Source organism: Danio rerio, chromosome 22, assembly GCF_049306965.1.
Source record: "Danio rerio strain Tuebingen ecotype United States chromosome 22, GRCz12tu, whole genome shotgun sequence".
Taxonomy (NCBI): Eukaryota; Metazoa; Chordata; class Actinopteri; order Cypriniformes; family Danionidae; genus Danio; species Danio rerio.
Window position 1 is genome coordinate 21,746,108 of NC_133197.1, and position 18,893 is coordinate 21,765,000.

Here is an 18,893-nt window from a genome sequence, read left to right on the forward strand (position 1 = left end):
TAAATTACAAACTCTGTGGATGATCAATATTGTGAACAACTTTCGCAGGATCACCTTTGCATGTCGAGATGTTCATAATATGTGTGTGTGCAGGCGCTCACAGGTTGTTTCACAGGCACACGCAAAGCTTGAAGGTAAACAAACAACGGCTTATCATAAGCATCTCATCGATGATTATTTACACAGTTGGCATTAAGAAGAACATATAAACGTTATCTGACTAACTTCTAGCAGCTAAATGTGTCTGGGAACATATTCAAAGGCTTTTATTCTCATAAACCGCGCGGACGTAAATGCATCTGACTGTTGTGTTTGGCTAAAGCAGACGTCTCACGTCAGCACGTTCTAGACGTGCACGCGCTTATTACGGCAATCTTCCTTCTGCGTTCACACAGCGCAGCATTCCGGCAAATTGCCGGTAATGTTACAACTTCTCTTTCCAGAAAATAGCCAGAACGAATTTACCGGTATTTTCAAAAAGGACCTGTTCACACATACAACCTTTCCGGAAAATTGTCTGTATGTGTGAAAGGGGCTTATATCTACATTAGACAAATACTATTTTTTTATTCTTATTTTTATTTATTCATCATTTTGTCATTTTCAGTGTAAAATGATTATGTTTAAATGTTGAAACCTTTTTCACTTAATTTTAAATGCAAAGAGAAATGAACTTTGTTTTTATTATTATTTTGTGCAGTATTATTTGGTTAAAATTATTATTTGTGTAAAAAGTTTTTTGTTTTTTACCCACACATATAAAAAGAATATATTTTAGAGCATTAAACACAATAATGTGAACCTGTGATCATTTTATCCAAGGTTATCATCCATTCAGAATCATATACCAGCACATTCCTAAGCATGATTACCGTGATTATTCCCTGTGATTAATTGTGCAACCAAAATCTATAATTGTTGCATCCATACTACAAACAATGGGAACCAATACTGAGCAGATCACGTTGAAAAACAGTTAGCGAAGTTACTAAAATTGAAATACTGAAACGAGAGAAGGTGTTTAAGATGATGCGTATAACCCATGAATAAGTAGAGGCAGATGATCGGTCAACATTTCTGTGCTTTCGCAACAGAGATGCATAGTTGAAAATGCTATGCCAAGCCAACCAAACGCAGATTTTGCAGTCATTGAAATGTGTAGTAACAATTTTTAAGGGGGTAAATGTTAAGATAAGGGTGTACCCTCGATACAGAAATGTAAACTGTGAGCATGAAATTAGCATGCCACTTTCCAACAATTGTGTTTTGAGTGAAAACATTGACAACTTGGAGGAAAAGCGTTATACTGAAAGAGACTACATGAGTAATTATAGTATTAATTTGAACTCCCTAGTGTTTTTAAATCAAGGTCACTGAAAGACAGAGGATAACACTGTCAAACATCAGATCTCGAATAAACACCAAGCATCACATGCAGCAAACTCTGACACATTAGTCTGGAAGAAAACGACAAGTCAGAAAAAAAAAAAAAGTCACGCTAACAGGCTAATCAAATATTGTGAGCGAGAGCAAAGGCTTTGAATCATGCCTATTTAACCACACTTTAAGAATCCGGTTTAACCAGACATCCATAACAGTCGTTTTTCCTGCAATAACCTCGGGGGAGGAAGTCAAAGTGTTTGGGAATTTCGGTAGAACACCACAAGAACATGCATAAACCTCAAAAACAACTATTTATTAGCATAATAAGAAATCTGACTGACCCAATAAACCCAAAGCAATGACAACTTCCTCTAAGCTCCCAAAAGGCGAGGTTGAGAATCTTACCAAGAAGGTTAACAGCACTTGCTGGCCATGCAAAGCCTCTGTTTCTTCCACATAGCCATACTGCGAGTCCCGACAAAAGGCTGGTTGTGTTGCACGCGGCGAGGCCTGAGCTTTCTAAGGAGATGTGAACCGCTTTTATGGGTCAGCCTACACTACACAACTAGGCCCCGTGACAGTGTCTGCTCATCTACGCAATTTGAGGATCCCTCTCTGACCGGGTCTGCCATTTCTAAACAGAACCCTGGCATGTGTGGCAGCCGGATTAACAGTTTTTGCCATTTTTGGGAACAGGATCGGCTTGTAAAACCACCATTGGGTCAGAACAAGTTTTATTCTCCTTAACAGACTCTGAAAAGCAAAAAAAAAAAAAAAAAGCTCAACTCTTGTTGACTTTAGCAGCCATAAACTGGGATGCAAACACTGTCCTAAATAGATTTTGCAACTCGAGTTTCAAATTAAGGCTGTGATCTAATTATTTTCATAGTTACTGCATCTCTCCGTTCTGAGAACAATGTAGGGACATGTGTTATGAAACGCTCTGCGCTACTGAAGCATTCAGATACAATCTTCAGCTTAAATTGCTGACAATTTAGCTTTGCTTGCTGCCACAAATGACCTAATGGCTCTGACACCAAAACGAAAGCAAAGAGCGGCCGAATGGTCAGATCACGAGATGGCTGTAAACCGACACTCGTGCAACTCAAAGACTCTTTGAAACACTTAACTCGAAGTGTATTGCTAATAAATTAGCATGCAGACCATCCACAACAGTTTACTGGTCGGGAAAACACTCTACAGTTGTTGGGGACACTTCAACACTTATGGAATGTGCTAGAATTTGGGAAGAAGTGAAACAGAATTTGAGCTGTCAAATAGGACCATTTCAGACATTTGTAGAAAATACGTGATTCATAGTTTCCACACCTTTTCCAATGATTTTCCATGACCTCAAGCTATTATAGCTTCCAAAAACTATAGAGATGTACAAACTTAATTTCAGGTTTAAAACAGGGCTGGGCCATTTGGCCAAAAACCAAATTCTCAATTAATTGAACATTTTAACATTTTAACTCGATTACGATTAATGAACGATTATTTTAATAATTTATTTTATGTTTTTGCCCTCATAGTTCAAGTTTTGTACAATAAATATGCAGATTTCTGAATGAAGGGTGCATAACTTAATTTTAAAATAACTGAAGGAAAAATGTAATAATTTTAACATAATGGAAAAGTGTCAAGGTATCTCAGCGCAGCTTCCAATCATCGTCAATGTAGTGCAAAGTAAGGCTCAAGAATGGGTCCATCGTCCAACTTGACAAGAAATCCACCTCAGCCTTTAACAGAGCGTGGTCAGGTGACTTCACATGCGGTAGGGAAAGTAATTAATTTTTTTTTATTGATTATATGTTCTGAATGTCGATTTCGATTACTTTTCATTTAATCGCCCAGCCCTAGTCTAAAATATAATTGCAAACTCATATTCCTATAGCCACTGAATAAACTCTGGATATAAATAACAAACGTACATTTTTTTTTAAAATCATATATTCACTACTGTATATAACAATGTTTCATATTTTTCTTCATGCACGCTTAAAGTTAATACACAAATGAAAATGTACTCACTATTTACTCTTCCTCAACTGGTTCCAAATCTTTGAGTTCCTTTCCTTTGTTGAAAACAAAAGAAGATGGAAAGCTGGAAACTGATAACCATTGACATGCATAGATGGAAAAATAAAACCTATGGACATCGATGGTTATCGGTTTCTGTCATTCTGCGAAGTATCTTCTTTTGTGTTCGACAGAAGCAACTCAAACAAGTTTGGAACAAGTGAAAGGTAAGTTAATGATGACAATGTTCAGTTTTGGGAAACCGTATTGCACATCTTTGCCATTTTATATTCAGATTATCTGTATAAATTATGATGCTGCAATGCCAAAATTCCCTTTTTTAGGATTGTTCTTCATGTAATCTGAAAAATGTATGGTAGAAAATATTTACATGACCATGGGAAAGCTGGATCTAAGCCTTGAGCTATTGTTTTAAAATCACAACAAATACTGCAAAATAACAATGCAAATCACATTCACCAAATGTATTTCAATTTTGACTTAAACACTTCGTCAGCATCGCTATGCATGCATCAGATCACAAACAATAAGCTTTAAATGGAGAGTTTACTAAAATATGCACATTCGGTCATCATTTACTGTGCCTTCACATGTTCCAAACCTTTTTGAGTTTCTTCATTCTGTTGAACACAAAGGGAGATATTTTGAAAAAAGATTTAAACCTGTAACCACTGACTTCAATAGTATTTGTTTTTCCTACTGAGGATGTCGATGGTTCCATGTTTTCAGCTTTCTTCAAATGCTATTATTTACTCATAAGCACTTGAGAGAGAGTAAAAAGCAAGCAAACGTTCATTTTTGGGTGAACTATGCCTTTAAAGTCCAACCTCATGCCAAACCCTGTCGATGAGAGAGCAGCAGCTGTCAAGAGATGCGCTTACCCAGCAAGAGGAGTTTGAGCTCCCGCCTGGCATCTCGCTTGTCTCTCCGGAGCTGTTTGTCGATCTCGGCGTTGATTCTTTTGGACTCCTTCGCCTCTTCACTCATGCAACAGGCCATCATGGACTCCAGAGTCATCACCACAGCGTTTGGAGATCCCAACCCCCGATCTGACACACTTCTGCGGCCCGCTTCCCTTTAGCAACCGCGTCGAAAGAGGAACGGGATGGATTTTGGGGGGCGAATGGCGTTTAAAACAGAATCGATGAAACGAAATAGACCGAACGGATCTATCAAACAAGGCCAAAGACTGGATGAGATCGGAGGCCAGATGTGAATCTTAAGATCTCCACTATCAGACCCACTCGAGCCCCGTTTTTGATAAAAAAAAATCTGATGACTACCAACCAGAGTCCCGAAGGGACAAACCAGCCTGCCACGACATCCGTGCTGTCCTTTGCTGTCTCGCTAAGCTAACCGCCCCAGTGCCCAGACTCACCGCAACACTGTCCATCAGCCGCCGGGATCTCTAGCTAACACACGGCGACAGGTGGCAGAAGACAGCCATATGCGCTTTTACAGACGCTCTGTGTGCACAAAACACTGCCTACAGTGCGAACACTTGATTTCGAGCATCCAAAAGCTCAAAAGTTAATTAGCTAAGCGCACTAACTAGCTTAATTGGGGTGGGCTAACCTGCTAGCTAGCCGGAATCTCTATTTACAGTCCACGCGCTGGTTTCACGGCTCATTTCTTTGCATCCGCGGAATATTTGAAGGATGGAAAACTGGAAATGGTGACACAGGTGCGGGCTTCACCCTCTAACCAAAAATCGACGGAGTGAAAAAAAATTCCAGATGATCGCACCGTCCAGTCCGGTGTGAGTCGCACACAAACCTGGAGCTGCGACAGCTGGAAAATCGAGCGTGAGTGACAGGGAGAGTGGCCAATGCGAGGGAGAAGCGCATAAGGGGGCGGGGCGTGGAAGGAGGCAAGGTTGGTGGAAGAACTGCTGTGGAGCGCGCGGGGCGTGTCCCGCCACAAACCCTGCTATTCGACTGACTGGACAACGCCCATTCCTGTTTAAACATATCTAGCTAATTTATTCATACAATTTCTGTCATAATTTGAGGTAATAATACATATTAAGAGCGCATAAAAGCAAATGTTTATTATTTAGACCTTTCACATACTATTAAAGCGACGCTTCCGTTGCGTACAAAGTTAAAGGGACTTGTTATTGTCAGTGATAAACTTCAAGATTAGCAGGTGATTTCTTGCTCTTTATCGACACCATGTGGGAAAAGTTTGGAGGAAAATACTGGTAAATTCTTAATATTATCTTATTTTCTAAACAGGTAACTGTCTGTAAAAAATAACCATTACCAAAATTACGTGATTTCAGTGAAATAAATGTCATAATGTCAGTAATGTCTTTAAAAAATGTTTTAACAAAATTGATATTTAATATTTTAATATTCATTTCCCCACAGTCAAAAGACGTGGTACAGGTGAATTGAGTAAGCTAACTGTCCGTAGTGTATGAGTGTGTATGGATGTTTCCCAGAGATGGGTTGCAGCTGGAAGGCCATCTGCTGCGTAAAACATATGCTGGATAAGTAGGCGGTTCATTCTGCTGTGATAACCCCAGATTAATAAAGGGACTAAGCCAAAACGAAAATGAATGAATGAATGTCAACGTGCTAAATTATATTTTTGCAGTAGTTAGCTGACATGTTGAGCATTTTTTTGAGCAACACACGCAAATGTGTGTGTGGTTTTCAAATATAAATAATACACAAATAAATTTAATTAAACAGAAACACACACACACACAAATCTTACTGAAAATTTGTTTTTGTGTGTTTTTTCATTAAAATAAAGTAAAACTTTTATAACATTTTTTGTTATGTGGCAGGGCAGGGGCGTTTTCTCTGGGTGCTCCTGTTTCCCCCCATATTTCAAATACCTGCGCTATAGGTTAATTGGAAAGCTAAATTGGCCAAAGTGTATGAGTTTGAATGTGAGAGTGAATAGGTGTTTCCCAGTTCTGGGTTACGGCTGGAAGGGCACCCGCTGTGTATAACATACGCTAGATAAGTTGGCAGTTCATTCCGCTGTGGCGACTCCTGATGAATAAAGGGACTAAGCAGAAGGAAAATGAATGAATGAATGTTTTGTGGCAGAAAACTATAGTAACTATAGACTATTTAAAACACAATTCAACAAAATGGTCATCGATAGGACTTAAACAGACTAAAAAGTCCTAAATAACTGCCAGACATTTTCCCATGTTAGTTTCCACCTGTTGTGTTAGAAAGATTCACAATTTTTAAAAATGTGACCTAAACAAGAATACAGTGAACCTAAATGTCAAGTTACATCATGAAGTATTATAGACGTACAATCAGCCAGAGAATCTCAAAAACTAAATTTTAGGACTTAAAAAGTCGTAAAACTACTTAAATTGTGTTTTGTAGGTCTTAATTTCCCTTTGTTTAAGTATAGCTACCCAATCTGGCCAACACCCATCAAATAAATAAATAATAAAGCTTTTAACTTTATATTTAAGAATGTTCTTTTTAACTCTTTTTACCATCATGGTTTAATTATTTTCCTTACAATAACATTTGTTTAAACGTTTTCCATGTATTTGCTGCTGAGGAAGCTGACCTGGACAGACTGTTGTGCATACATTTGGTTTATTATAGTTTTTAAAACCTTTAAAACTTTTTTTTATATTATGTTTAAGAAAGGTTGTGTTGGAAAAAGTGTATTTATAGAACTTGTTTTGACAATATTTAAAATATTTTTCTCAGAATTAACCTAAATATTATTTTTAAAATTATCATTATTATTATTGTAATATTAAATGTATTAAATTATAAAAAGTTTGATAGGGCAAATAAAAACCTTTTCCAACTGGACCATTGAAAACTTACTAAGCGTTTAAAACCTGGATGAGTCTATAATTTTATTCATAATGGTCTTAAAAATGACTTTAAAAGTCTTACATTTAACTCACTAAAACCTGCAGAAAGCCTGTTTGGTATTAGCTTCTATTATAAAAAAAATTTGGATTCATTTTGTTTTTATTATGGACTTGTTCTTGTTTGCTGTTTCTTTAACCAAGATCTGGCAACACAAATTAATTAAGATATGTCATTCCTTGTTAAAAAAAAAAAAAAGACCAAACTTTATTTACCTTATGTATGAATACAAAATATAAAAAAAAATAAAATAAAAAAAGAATAAATAATTATACTTTATTATTGTTTCTGTTGGAGAAATGGAGGATTTCAGCGGTGGGATTATTTGCTCTGAAGATCAGAAAACTGCCACCATCAGAAGTAAAAACATCGACTGCATTCTTAGGGAGGAGGTTGAAAGCTGCTGTCGAGAGGACAAATTACTTTTATTAGGTGAGATGATTCTTTAGATACACATTAGGACTGAGCGATTTGGCCTAAAATCCAAATCTCAATTAATTGAACATTTTAACTAAATTATTGAAGTCATCACGTGTGCTTGTATTTCTCAGTATTAGTATTAAGTTTATTCATCTACATTTCTTTTTTGCAAGTTCCCATTCCCATTCAACCAAAGCATGTGATTTGTTTTTTGCTTTCACTTAGGCTCACCAGAAAGTGGAAAGACGAAGTTTATGAAGCAGCTGAGAATCACTAATGGAAATGGATACTCAGAATATGAGAGACGTGGCTTCCCTTATCTGGTGTATTAGAACATCTTCCAGTCTATGAAAGCAATGACAAGCGGCAATATAAGGTTAAAGATTCCTTACTCCAACCCACAGAGCCAGGTGATTGAGAGACCAAAAGTGTTTTTGAAAATATAGAAATAGATCCCAGAGATTAGTGAAGGCTACTTTATAATAACACTCTTGTTTTACTATACATTCATCAAAAAGACGGTGCATGAGATTGACGGAATAAACCATTTTATCTAAAAAAAAGGTTATCAAAATTAGAGATCAATATTATAATGGACACCAGATTTCTTCAGGAATTAATAAATGTATGTATTTTATAGCACTTTAACAGACATCTAAGGCATTTTACAACCATACTGGGTGGTTGTACAACAACCACAAAAAATGTCTGTTGCAGAGTGGGCTTATAAATCAAGACATTGTGTGAGATTCAGATCTTTAGCCCTTGCAGAGCTGAACTGGTGATCAATTTTACAAAGTTGGTGCAAAGTTTATCTGTCAAAAAAAGGTTTGTCAGATAATAAGGAAATTACTAGCCTCAGTAACTTGGAGAAGTCTGGAAGAGATGGCTGTACGGTGGATCAGTGGTTAGCGCTGTCACATCTCAGCAAGAAGGTAACTGGTTCGAGTCCCAGCTTCTGTGTGGAGTTTTCATGTTCTCCCTGTGGGTTTCCTCTGGGTGCTCCGGTTTCCCCCGCAGTCCAAAAACATGTGCTATAGGTGAATTGGATAAACAAAACTGACCATTGTGTAAGAGTGCATGTGGGAATGAGTGTGTATAGGTGTTTCCCAACACTGGGTTGCTGCTGAAAGGGCATCCGCTGCATAAAACATATGCCGGAATAGTTGTCGGTTCATTCCACTGTGGCAACCTCAGATAAATAAGGGACTAAGGTGAAGAAATATTTGTGAATGAATGAATCTGGAAGCAGGGACACCACTAGGGAAACTATGGAAAGTTAGGACGATCCTGCCCAGCCTGTTTTGGGGCCCCCGGAGATATTATTAGGGGCTCATCAGAAGACCCCCCCCCACCCACGGGGGGCGCACTTTACTTGCATTCGCGATAACAACCCAACCCTCACCCTCTCGCTCTTTACCTCTTAAAGGAGGTTCCTCTTAAAGGAGGAACCTAGGGTTCGTACCGGTTAACGGAGCCCCTGTTTGGAAGTGTTTACTAATTTTGATTATTGTTTCTCATCTTTTCTTTTTCAAATATAAAATCTTTTTTATATTTATATAAAATTTATATAATTTAAGCTTCTACTTTGAGCTTATGTATATTCTGAGCTTATTTAAATATGTAAAAAGGGTTAGCCAATACCTTGTGGTTAAGTGCGTCGACATATACAGCTATGAGATGCTAACGTGGACCCGAGTTCAATTCCCGACTAAAGGTCCTTTGCCAATCCTGTTCCTTTCTCTCTGCTTCTCACACTTTCCTGTCTCAACTCTACTGTCCTATACAGCACAGATGAAAAAAAAAACTTTCTGTTTCAAGTCCTACCTATATATATATATATATATATATATATATATATATATATATATATATATATATATATATATATATATATATATATATATATATATATATATATATATATATATTTGACATACAGTAGTCAACATTTGAAATAGATTAACTGTTTTGCAAAATCCTCTTAAAAATGGTTGTTGTTCTATATCATTTTAGAGTATTTTTTAGATTATTTTTTATTTTTTTAGAGTTTTTAAATAATTAGTCTAGGAGGTGGTACTGGTCAACACTGATTTTTATAGCTTCTCTCATTAAATATGACCAATATATGGAAGAAAATTAAGAAACTGTAAGAAGAAACTTCTGTTTGTTTGTTACCATTCAAACTTTCTTGACTTCTAATGGTATATAGAGAAAACGGCAGACCACAAAAAACATGTATCTATTATAGACCGAAAGCTATAACAAACTGCACACTTACTCTTGAGCGCTATCTCAAATCACCCAAATTTAGACATTAATGCAGGGTTGTACAATGTGAAATGTCAGTATAAGAATACCCATTAAACTCTGGCTAAAGGGTGAACAGTTTGAAAACCAGGATTCTGTTTACCATTGCGTTAGTGTTAGAAAAAGCAGTAAAAACATATATTTAACATGTAAAATGCCCTTGTTAATCTGTGTACTCTTTTTCTCCAGAATGGCATGGAAGACAGTTTGTCTCTGTTCAACACAGCCATCCACTCACCATGGTTGGCTGAAATTCCCACCATTCTCTTTTTGAACAAAACAGAAATCCTGGAAGAGAAGATTCGGGTCTCAGATCTGAAAACACTTTCCTGAATTTGAAGGTAGTGTAGTGCACATCTAATACAAGCCAAGAGAAACCTGCTTCTCAAACAGTAACACATTACAGGCATATTTGTTCAATTTAAAGCATATTTATTGGAAAAAACACTTTCATGACCTCTTGGAATGTGTTTTTTTAACTTATTCTTTGCTGCCAAAATGCTGCTAGCTTCCTAAGCTACTCAGTAACAAACTTATTTGCTATATTTAGCTATTAACCATTTAGAGAAAGCTTCTCATAAACAGTGAAACATTGAAACATTAAAAATCAGCTGTAATTGAATGCAAAACCAACAAAAGCAGTATATCATTTCAGGCTGGTAGCCAGAGGGGTTCGGAAGTCCCACCTCTCATTGACAAAGGCCCAGAATTTGTCCCATACAGGAGCTCATTTGTCTTATTTTGACTACTATGCCATCATAAATAGTGAAAATAACCCATTGAAAAAGGCTTTAAGACCAAGAGGAATCCTTTGTTGCTTCATGTGACTTTAGCTTTTCAGTTTTGGCCAATGCTAACAAATATTTTCATTTTATAATCTGACGTAAGAGATGTCATCTTTCGCTGCTGCATTTTTTTTAAAAACATTTTACGAACAACTTTTTTTTTTTTTTTTTTTTTTAAATCTTGGACCTTGTTCTTAAAACAAAAAAAAAAACAATAATAAAGCACCAAAAGCTGACCATATTGAAATAGATTTAAGTACTATTTTGGCGTTTTTGTCATCATGAACTTTCAAATGTATTTTTCCTTTTAAGAGAGGTCAGAAAAATTGTAAAGCTCTACATTATTATTATTATTATTATTATTATTAATATTATTTCTATTATTATTATTATTATTATTATTATTATTATTATTATTATTATGTTTTATGTTTTAATTTTTTTTTTCATTCAAATGGCCAAATGCTGACTGCGGAAAGTTGAATGTGCTGGTCAGTTTGTTATAAGCTACAGTTTTTAATTTAAAACTTTAACAGATTACCATTTTTTTCTAGTGATATATGATGTAACAAATATGTATTTAAAAAAAGTATTACTTCACATTTCTTTATTATAAATCTTTAGGAAGTTTTTTATATCAAAAAGTGTGGTTATGATGACCATCCAACAAGCTAATTCAGCTAAAAATGCTTAAAAATGTAACTAAAATGCGGTATATAAATGTCATAAATAAATAGAAAATTAGGTGAATAACTGCAAAAGGGTCTACTTTTTGAGAAAAAAAATAACCACCCCATTCACCAGGCTGGCTAAGGGCCTGCAATTTATGTAATTATACCTCACAACTAAAGTATATCTTGCAGTGCCCTCTATTGGTGATAATTATCGCTGCACTGTGTGTTGGACTGTTGTGTGACCTCGTTTGTAAAATCTGATTCACCTTTCCTTTCTTTTGTCATTTGTCGCCATCTTCAGCCAGTCCCTGGAGTTTCTCCGACGCCTTCGAGTTTATCGAAAAGTTATACACACAGAAAGCATTGAGCAGTGACAAATTTCACTCCAGCATTTACTCTCACTACATCTGTGCCACACGCTCTGTAAACCTACAGTTACTCTTGGACAATGTGAAAGACATTATAATCAAAACAAACTTAAAACTTCTAGGACTTGATGACCAACATCAATGTGAATCACACTAATGCAATCTGAGCTGCATGCAATGCTTTTTAATGAGCTCACCTAACCTCTTTTTTATTGCATAACAAGAACAATAACATACAAAAAATGAGGAATGCAGAGCTAACAGTTTTTTTCACATCAAAGGAACAAACCAATAGAGAATAAAAAACAAACAAAAAATTGCAAGGGAATATAAAAATGCAAGAAACTCACATTACAAAATTATTTTATAATTGCATACATAATTATAGCTTTTTTTTATTTTTAGGCTCACCTAACCTCTTTTTTATAAGTTGAACTGAAAATACAAGAACATCAGAACAAAGTCCAAGGGATCAACTAATACAAATGCAACTAACATACCATTAGACAGAAAGGGAATAAAATAAAAATAACAAAAATTTAGTATTGATAATAATAAATAATAATACTAAAATTACTAAATTAAACAAACAAAATTAAACAAATGAATGAAATTGCAATGACACTTGAACAAATAACCATACGGAAAGCAGCTAAAATTGAGGATCTTCTATAAATTCATGTATAATATTTCAGGGATCTTAGTTTTTTTTATTCTTAATAGGATGAAGTGATTTTAGGAGTTAAATTCTATTCTGAAATGAGCAAAGGATGGGTAATTAGTTGCAAATTTCTGTTGGTGAATGAAAAATGTTCCCTATTAGATAAAAAAAAAATGTATGATCTGTTCGAGGGGTTTATCGTTTGGTTTATTAGAATAAAAATATATTTTTTTAGACTAAAGCAATTAACAGCATTGGCAGAATCAAATATATGAGAACTTAGGAGTGATCAAAATTACTTGAATATAGGACAATCAAAAATATGTACTAATGTGTCCTCTGCTTGTTTGCAGAAAGAACAGGAGCTGTCAATGTCCAAAAATGTAGAAATACTAGAATTTACCGGGAAATTTTTATGTAAAATTTTAAAATATATTCCTTTTGCCTTGTTGGAAGTGCAATATTTCCCAGTTAAAAAGCAGGTTTTATTCCAGTCTATATCCTCAACCAAGGACCTCCAGTAAAACTTTCCTCTAGAAGAAATTTTCCTTTTAAATTAAAAAAAATTGAAGCACAAACCTATATTGTTACATTTCTTAACAGACGAACAGCTTCTAAAAACAAAGAATGAATATTCCCTGAGCTCCTTGGGTTAAATCTAAAGACTTTTAAGTAGGTGAACTAAACCGGGTGATGTTGCTTTAACCACTTTATTAAATTCATCAGGAGAAGTTGGGAAACAGTGGGATGCTTTAAATTGTTCATACGAAAGAATATTTCCAGCATCATCAAGCAAAGGATACAATTAATATTATTTTGAAACCACCTTTGAAAAAATTATGATTTGTTTCTGATAGTAATATCTTAGTTATTCCATGAGAAAAATTAGTGGGGAGAAAAAAGCTAGCAGACACCTCACCCCTAAAATCCTATTCCTCACAGTGATGTCACAGTGACGTCACTAACATATTACATCTGTCACTGGTTCGGTCCCAGTATATCCCCTCACCAACCAGCAGAGGCCCTCATCCCCCGAACATTGAACACATGCCTGTCACTAATCACGCTGCACCTGATTTTAATCACCATGGTGTTTAAATACTAGCTCAGTAGTTCAAGGACTCAGTGCGAAGTCTGGTTTTGCTATCAAACATTTCTGTACAATTGGACTAATCAGCATCTGCGTTCATAAATGAACATGTATGATCAGCACGTGTTTGTTTTATTAATATTAATAATTTATGTCGAATTATGTATTAAACAAATATTATTAAGGGTTCATTTCCAGTACTTTAAATAAATTATACTAGTGTTTAATAAATATATTTTAGTGAATAACTACTACTATCTAACTAATGAATAAATAGTAGTACCTAATGAATGAGTACTTGTACATAATACACAAATTCTAGTATCTATTATTAGGTACGAGTACCTTATTAATAAATACTAGTATTAAATGATTAACTAGTACCTAAGAATATATACTAGTTCCAGCTGGGATACATACTAGTCAAAACTGAACAGTTGATATCCCAATGACAGATCCCAAATCAATGGAAATAAAATGTTACTAGCCACTATTAAAATAAGTACTAGTATCTAAAAAGACATCCAGATATTATTAGACTTATCAGCATCTGTGTTTACTACATTTTATAAAAAACATTTATATGATCAGAATGTGTTAATATTGTTTATGTCAAATCATGATTTAAACAAATATAAATCAAGAGTTCATACTTAAGATAGCAGTTAAATTAAAAAAAAAAGTTAATTCTAGAAAATTTGGTGGTATTTGCAGGATCTTTTTTTGCACATCAAGAAGTGTTTAGTCTGTAACAATCCCACTAAGATCAGTTTTCAAACACAAATCACAAGTTTTTTTTTACCAGACAAAACAATTAGTTTATTTTGGGCCACAAAGACCAAGCACAAGTTCAAACTCTTACATTTATTTAAATATAGTTTCACTTTTATTTTCTAAAATAATCTTGAATATTAAAATTCCACAGAAGGGGAGCAGCAGGTAAGAAATAAAATATTAACAATATTCATAGTACACAACGAATATTAGCAAACTAGTTAAAGCAACTTAAGTGACAACCACAAGGCATAACAAGGAGGTATCAACCGTAACTTTGCAATACATCAAGCATCAACAACACCAATAAACACCACACAGCGCTCAAAACATAAGCTACTATCAATACCACTCCAGCTACCAAGCCATCGTCAAGCAATATTTCATGTACAAATGTGAACTAACCCTTTACAAATTAAACTTTGTAATTTGGCTCATTACAAATTAAACTCAGATGTTGACCGCCTTGAAACATCATAGATGCAGATGAGATTTGGGAGGCACAACTTTGCATTGTAAAGCTTTAAATAAAAAGCATAAAATATTTATATGTAACCGGGTTGTATTAGAGAGTGGGACACAAAAATATCTTCTTCCCCTTTAAGGGATCGGCTGTTAACGACGATGCGCTAGGAGTGCGATACAGAGATGTGCTGTTTGAGCAGTGCATGAGAGACGAAGGAAATAGTGTATCATTCCATAGATATGTACATTAGATGTCGCCTGGCCTATTGTTGTATATTGGACGGAATGCATCAATAGCGCCGCCATCTTGGTATAGGGTAGCGCTCCTTTGAAATGAATGCGGGACCAAGGTACAGTGGAGGACTGTGGCCATCCAAAGCCAGGGATATGCACATATACACATATATCTTTGATCGGGAGTTTTCCTGGATGTTAGTATGTGATTTTTTTTTTTTCTAAGTACGAAAATTAAAATTTTACATCCCTTTTTCTACATTGATGGATCAGTGACCGCACGGGCATTCCTTTACAAAAAGCTTGTGTTTGTGTGTACAGAAATGTACTATTCACCCTCCCTGTTAAATTTGATCTAATGTCCTGAAACACACCTCCTCTACCGCTTTCACTTCTCATACTGACGGACTCTTTCACTAGCCGACAATAATACAAGTTTCTGGCAGCGCAGCATCTCGTTGTCATATTTCTTTTGCATTGTTTGCTGATTTTATTCAACAAAACTAGCATAAGGCGAGCATTTAGTGCTAGCTGCTTTGCCTTATGGTGAATGCAGTAAGTGACTGTTATCATCAATAACGTTACCTGAAAAGCACAAAAGTTCAGAACATACAAAAACAGAAAAAAACGTAATATTACTTATGAAATGTTTTGCCTTTGTGCTTTGTTTTCTTTGTTTGCTCGTTACTACACCCGTAGACAGCGCTAAAGTCCCGCATCTTCACGAAATAACACTGTTTTGACTACTGCGGTTGAATGACATTTGTCCTGGGAGCACTGTACCAATGTTGCGGCGCTATTGACGCATGCTCAGGGTCCCTATGCGATATCTAGTGTATATGTCTATGGTTTCATCCACGGTTAAATCCATTATTTACACGAGGATTAGGATGAACAGAGATTTTGTGACATTGCACGAAAAGGTATGACAGATTCTCAGTAAAACAGAAATCGGTAAGTGTTAGATGTAATGTCTAAGTACATAACGTATTTGAATTGAGTGCAAAATGCTGTTTGTACATTGACATTTGATTTCCGTTTTGCATTGTTTATTTTATATGACGAAAATGCTGACAGTCATTCTATGTTTACGTGTAGGGTGCCACTACCATGTTTGTGTGATCCTAAAGACTTGATTTCACCCTAAAAGTGTGCCCTAACACTCTAAATCGTTTTATATTCGGAAGAATCTGCACTTTATTTGAGTTTCTTTCTGAGTTTGCTTTTGAGCCGTTTTTCAGAGTTTAAGCAATAGTAGCGACCCCGTGTGGTGAATTTGAGTATTATCTTGAATGTTAGTTGGGTGAAATTAAATTATCATCTGTTATTATAGTGACCCTGTGTGGTGAATTTGAGTATTATTTTGGATGTAAGTTTAGTGATATTAAATTATCACCTGTTATTTGTTGAACCATTGATTTAAACCTGTTATTTGTTGAACCTTTGATTTAAAAAATGTTAAAAATTGCTTAAGGTCACAACCAAGAAAATTCAAATAAAAGAGTTAATAAAATACAAAAATTTATTTGAGCAAATCTGAAACCTGGCTGTGTCAATAGATTTATTTTGTTAGCTGGCAACATATATAAATGTGATGTGTATCTGGAACTAATGTTTTTTTAAAAGGCAAAATTTGTTTTTGATATAGGTTTTCAAGATGTCTACAAAGTGTTAATAAAATGATTCATGATAAAACTCTTTTTTATTGTAGGTCTGTATATTCTGAAATTTAACATTCAAATAAAAATAGCTATTAAAATATTCACATTCGAAGAGGAAAATAATAATATTATAACAACAATAAAATATAATATTTTTGAATGTATAAAAGACATTATAATCAGCTAATTATGCAGATCTTTATCTGCGGTCGCTCCTCTCACTTCCTGTCGGTGGCTCGGTGTTCTGCAAGCCTGTCTGCACCTGTAACTGCTACTGCAGTAGTGAGAGATTGTGTCACTGACACAAATAAAACAAAGCGGTCAGTGTTTATTTTGAGGCGAATGGATATTATTTATCGGGTTTAACGAATGAAGGCGAGTGATTCTTTTTGTCGCTTCTGTTTTATTTATGTAATCTGTATGTATAGGTTTCATTGTCCACAGAAGAACTTTCACATTTGCATCTTTTTTACATTTTACATTTACAATGAATGTGCAATGATTTGCCTATTGATGGTGATTATGCAAATATTGTGCACTAATTTCATTTTCCAGACACAAAAATGGGTTCATCACTGGTTATAGATAAGTGGTGCGTAAATATATATGCAACAAAAGTTCCTGTGTAAATGAGTGAAGCATTTATGACAAGCTGTGTTAACATTATCTAATTAGATTAATTAAAATATTAAGGCAACTACTAATTTAGCTGCTAGTTCCTTTTCCATCAATTACTAGTGCTTATGGGGTTCCAGTGCCTTTTTCTTATTTATTAGTTTTTTTTAGCTTATTAAAGGGTCACAAAACACCAAAACACATTTTTTGAGATGTTGAAAGTCATTTATATGTCCCATGTTGCTAAAACACTATTAGGACCCAAATATTTCACTAACTAAATGAAATATTTCACTAAGTGAAAATTGGATATTTTTGCGTTCTTTAGAGCAATCATGTCAATAAGATCTTTTTGTACAGTGTGGAGATTGGCTGTCTGTACTGTCTGGTACAAAGTGACGTTATTGGGTTTTTAGCACATCTGTTCATTAATTCATGAGAAAAACTTGGATCGAACCAATCAGCGTGCCCTATTGTGAACAACATGCAATTTTCTTGGCACGGGTCACTAACTCTCCAGCTGCCCAAAACATTGTGTGTCCTGCCCCAGTGGCCTAACGGATAAGGCACTGGCCTCCTAGGACAGGAATTGTGACTTTGAGTCCCATCTGGGGTAGTTTGTAGCAAAGTGGCACATCAGAAGCTTGCTGGGCCCATAACCCAGCGATTGAAACCATCTTCTGCTAAGACAGCTTCTTTAAAGGTACACTTCCTACTTGCTAGCATTGTGAAAGCTGCTGCTTTTTTCTTATTTGACCTAATCTCATGTATGAAAGAGGAGCTGAGAGTCCTGGTTCAAACCCTGGACATTTCAATTCTTTTGCCTGTTGAGTAGGGGTGTAACGATACACTCAGCTCATGATACGATGTGTATCACGATATAATGTTCACGATTCGATATGTATCACGATATTTGGAATAAAAATTGAAAATTTAACTGAAATGCAAATTTTACCAAGTAAACAATTTTTTATGTATTTCTTTTGTTTCAACTTGTTAAACTGAACCTTCTTTAAGAAAATAAATTAAACAGGCCTGTCTCTGGAAAATAAAACAATTTAAAAACTTTTTAAAAAATATTATTGAAATGACAGAGACAAAATAAAGGAACAATATAAGTAAAAGTGCAAAAAAAAAAAAAGCTTTCTATTCAATTGAATTTAACAGTAGGAGCTTAAGGCTTTGCTTAGTCACTTGTGTTTTTTCTGTATGCAAAAAAAAATCCACATTTCCAGGTAATCAGCAGTTCTATAAGATAATCCTGAACTTTTGTGTATCTGTCTGAGAGGTTTTTATGGATGGCTGTCTTCATGTTGGGCATGATGAGTGACAGTGTGGCCGTCTTTTCATTACACAGGACAGTCGTGACTCTTTTCAGCAGTTTAGGCAGGTTTACTATTTCTTCGGCGTCGCTGATGTCGGCGCTATCAAGTGTATCATGTTGACGTACATTTTTGTGTACCTCTGTACTCAAAAGGGTTAATGCTCGTCGTATTCATAACTCTAAAATGCGATATGATTGTTTAAATAATGTGTACGTT

The 18,893-nt window shown here is 35.2% G+C and overlaps 1 protein-coding gene across 4 annotated transcripts in view; it reads right to left on the reverse strand.

The window, feature by feature from the left end:
* gna11a (guanine nucleotide binding protein (G protein), alpha 11a (Gq class)) overlaps positions 1 to 5,240 on the reverse strand; it is a 49,822-nt gene extending 44,582 nt beyond the window's left edge. For 3 of the 4 annotated variants that reach the window (XR_012397433.1, XM_005170474.5, XM_005170475.6), the window contains exon 1: positions 4,308 to 5,240. Coding sequence is in view for 3 of the 4 variants with exons in the window: in XM_005170474.5 (XP_005170531.1) it covers positions 4,308 to 4,443 (136 nt within the window). In the remaining variant the exon portion in view is untranslated. The remainder of the gene's footprint in view (positions 1 to 4,307) is intronic. The other variant, NM_001045036.2, reaches the window with a different exon arrangement.
* Positions 5,241 to 18,893: the final 13,653 nt, after the last annotated feature.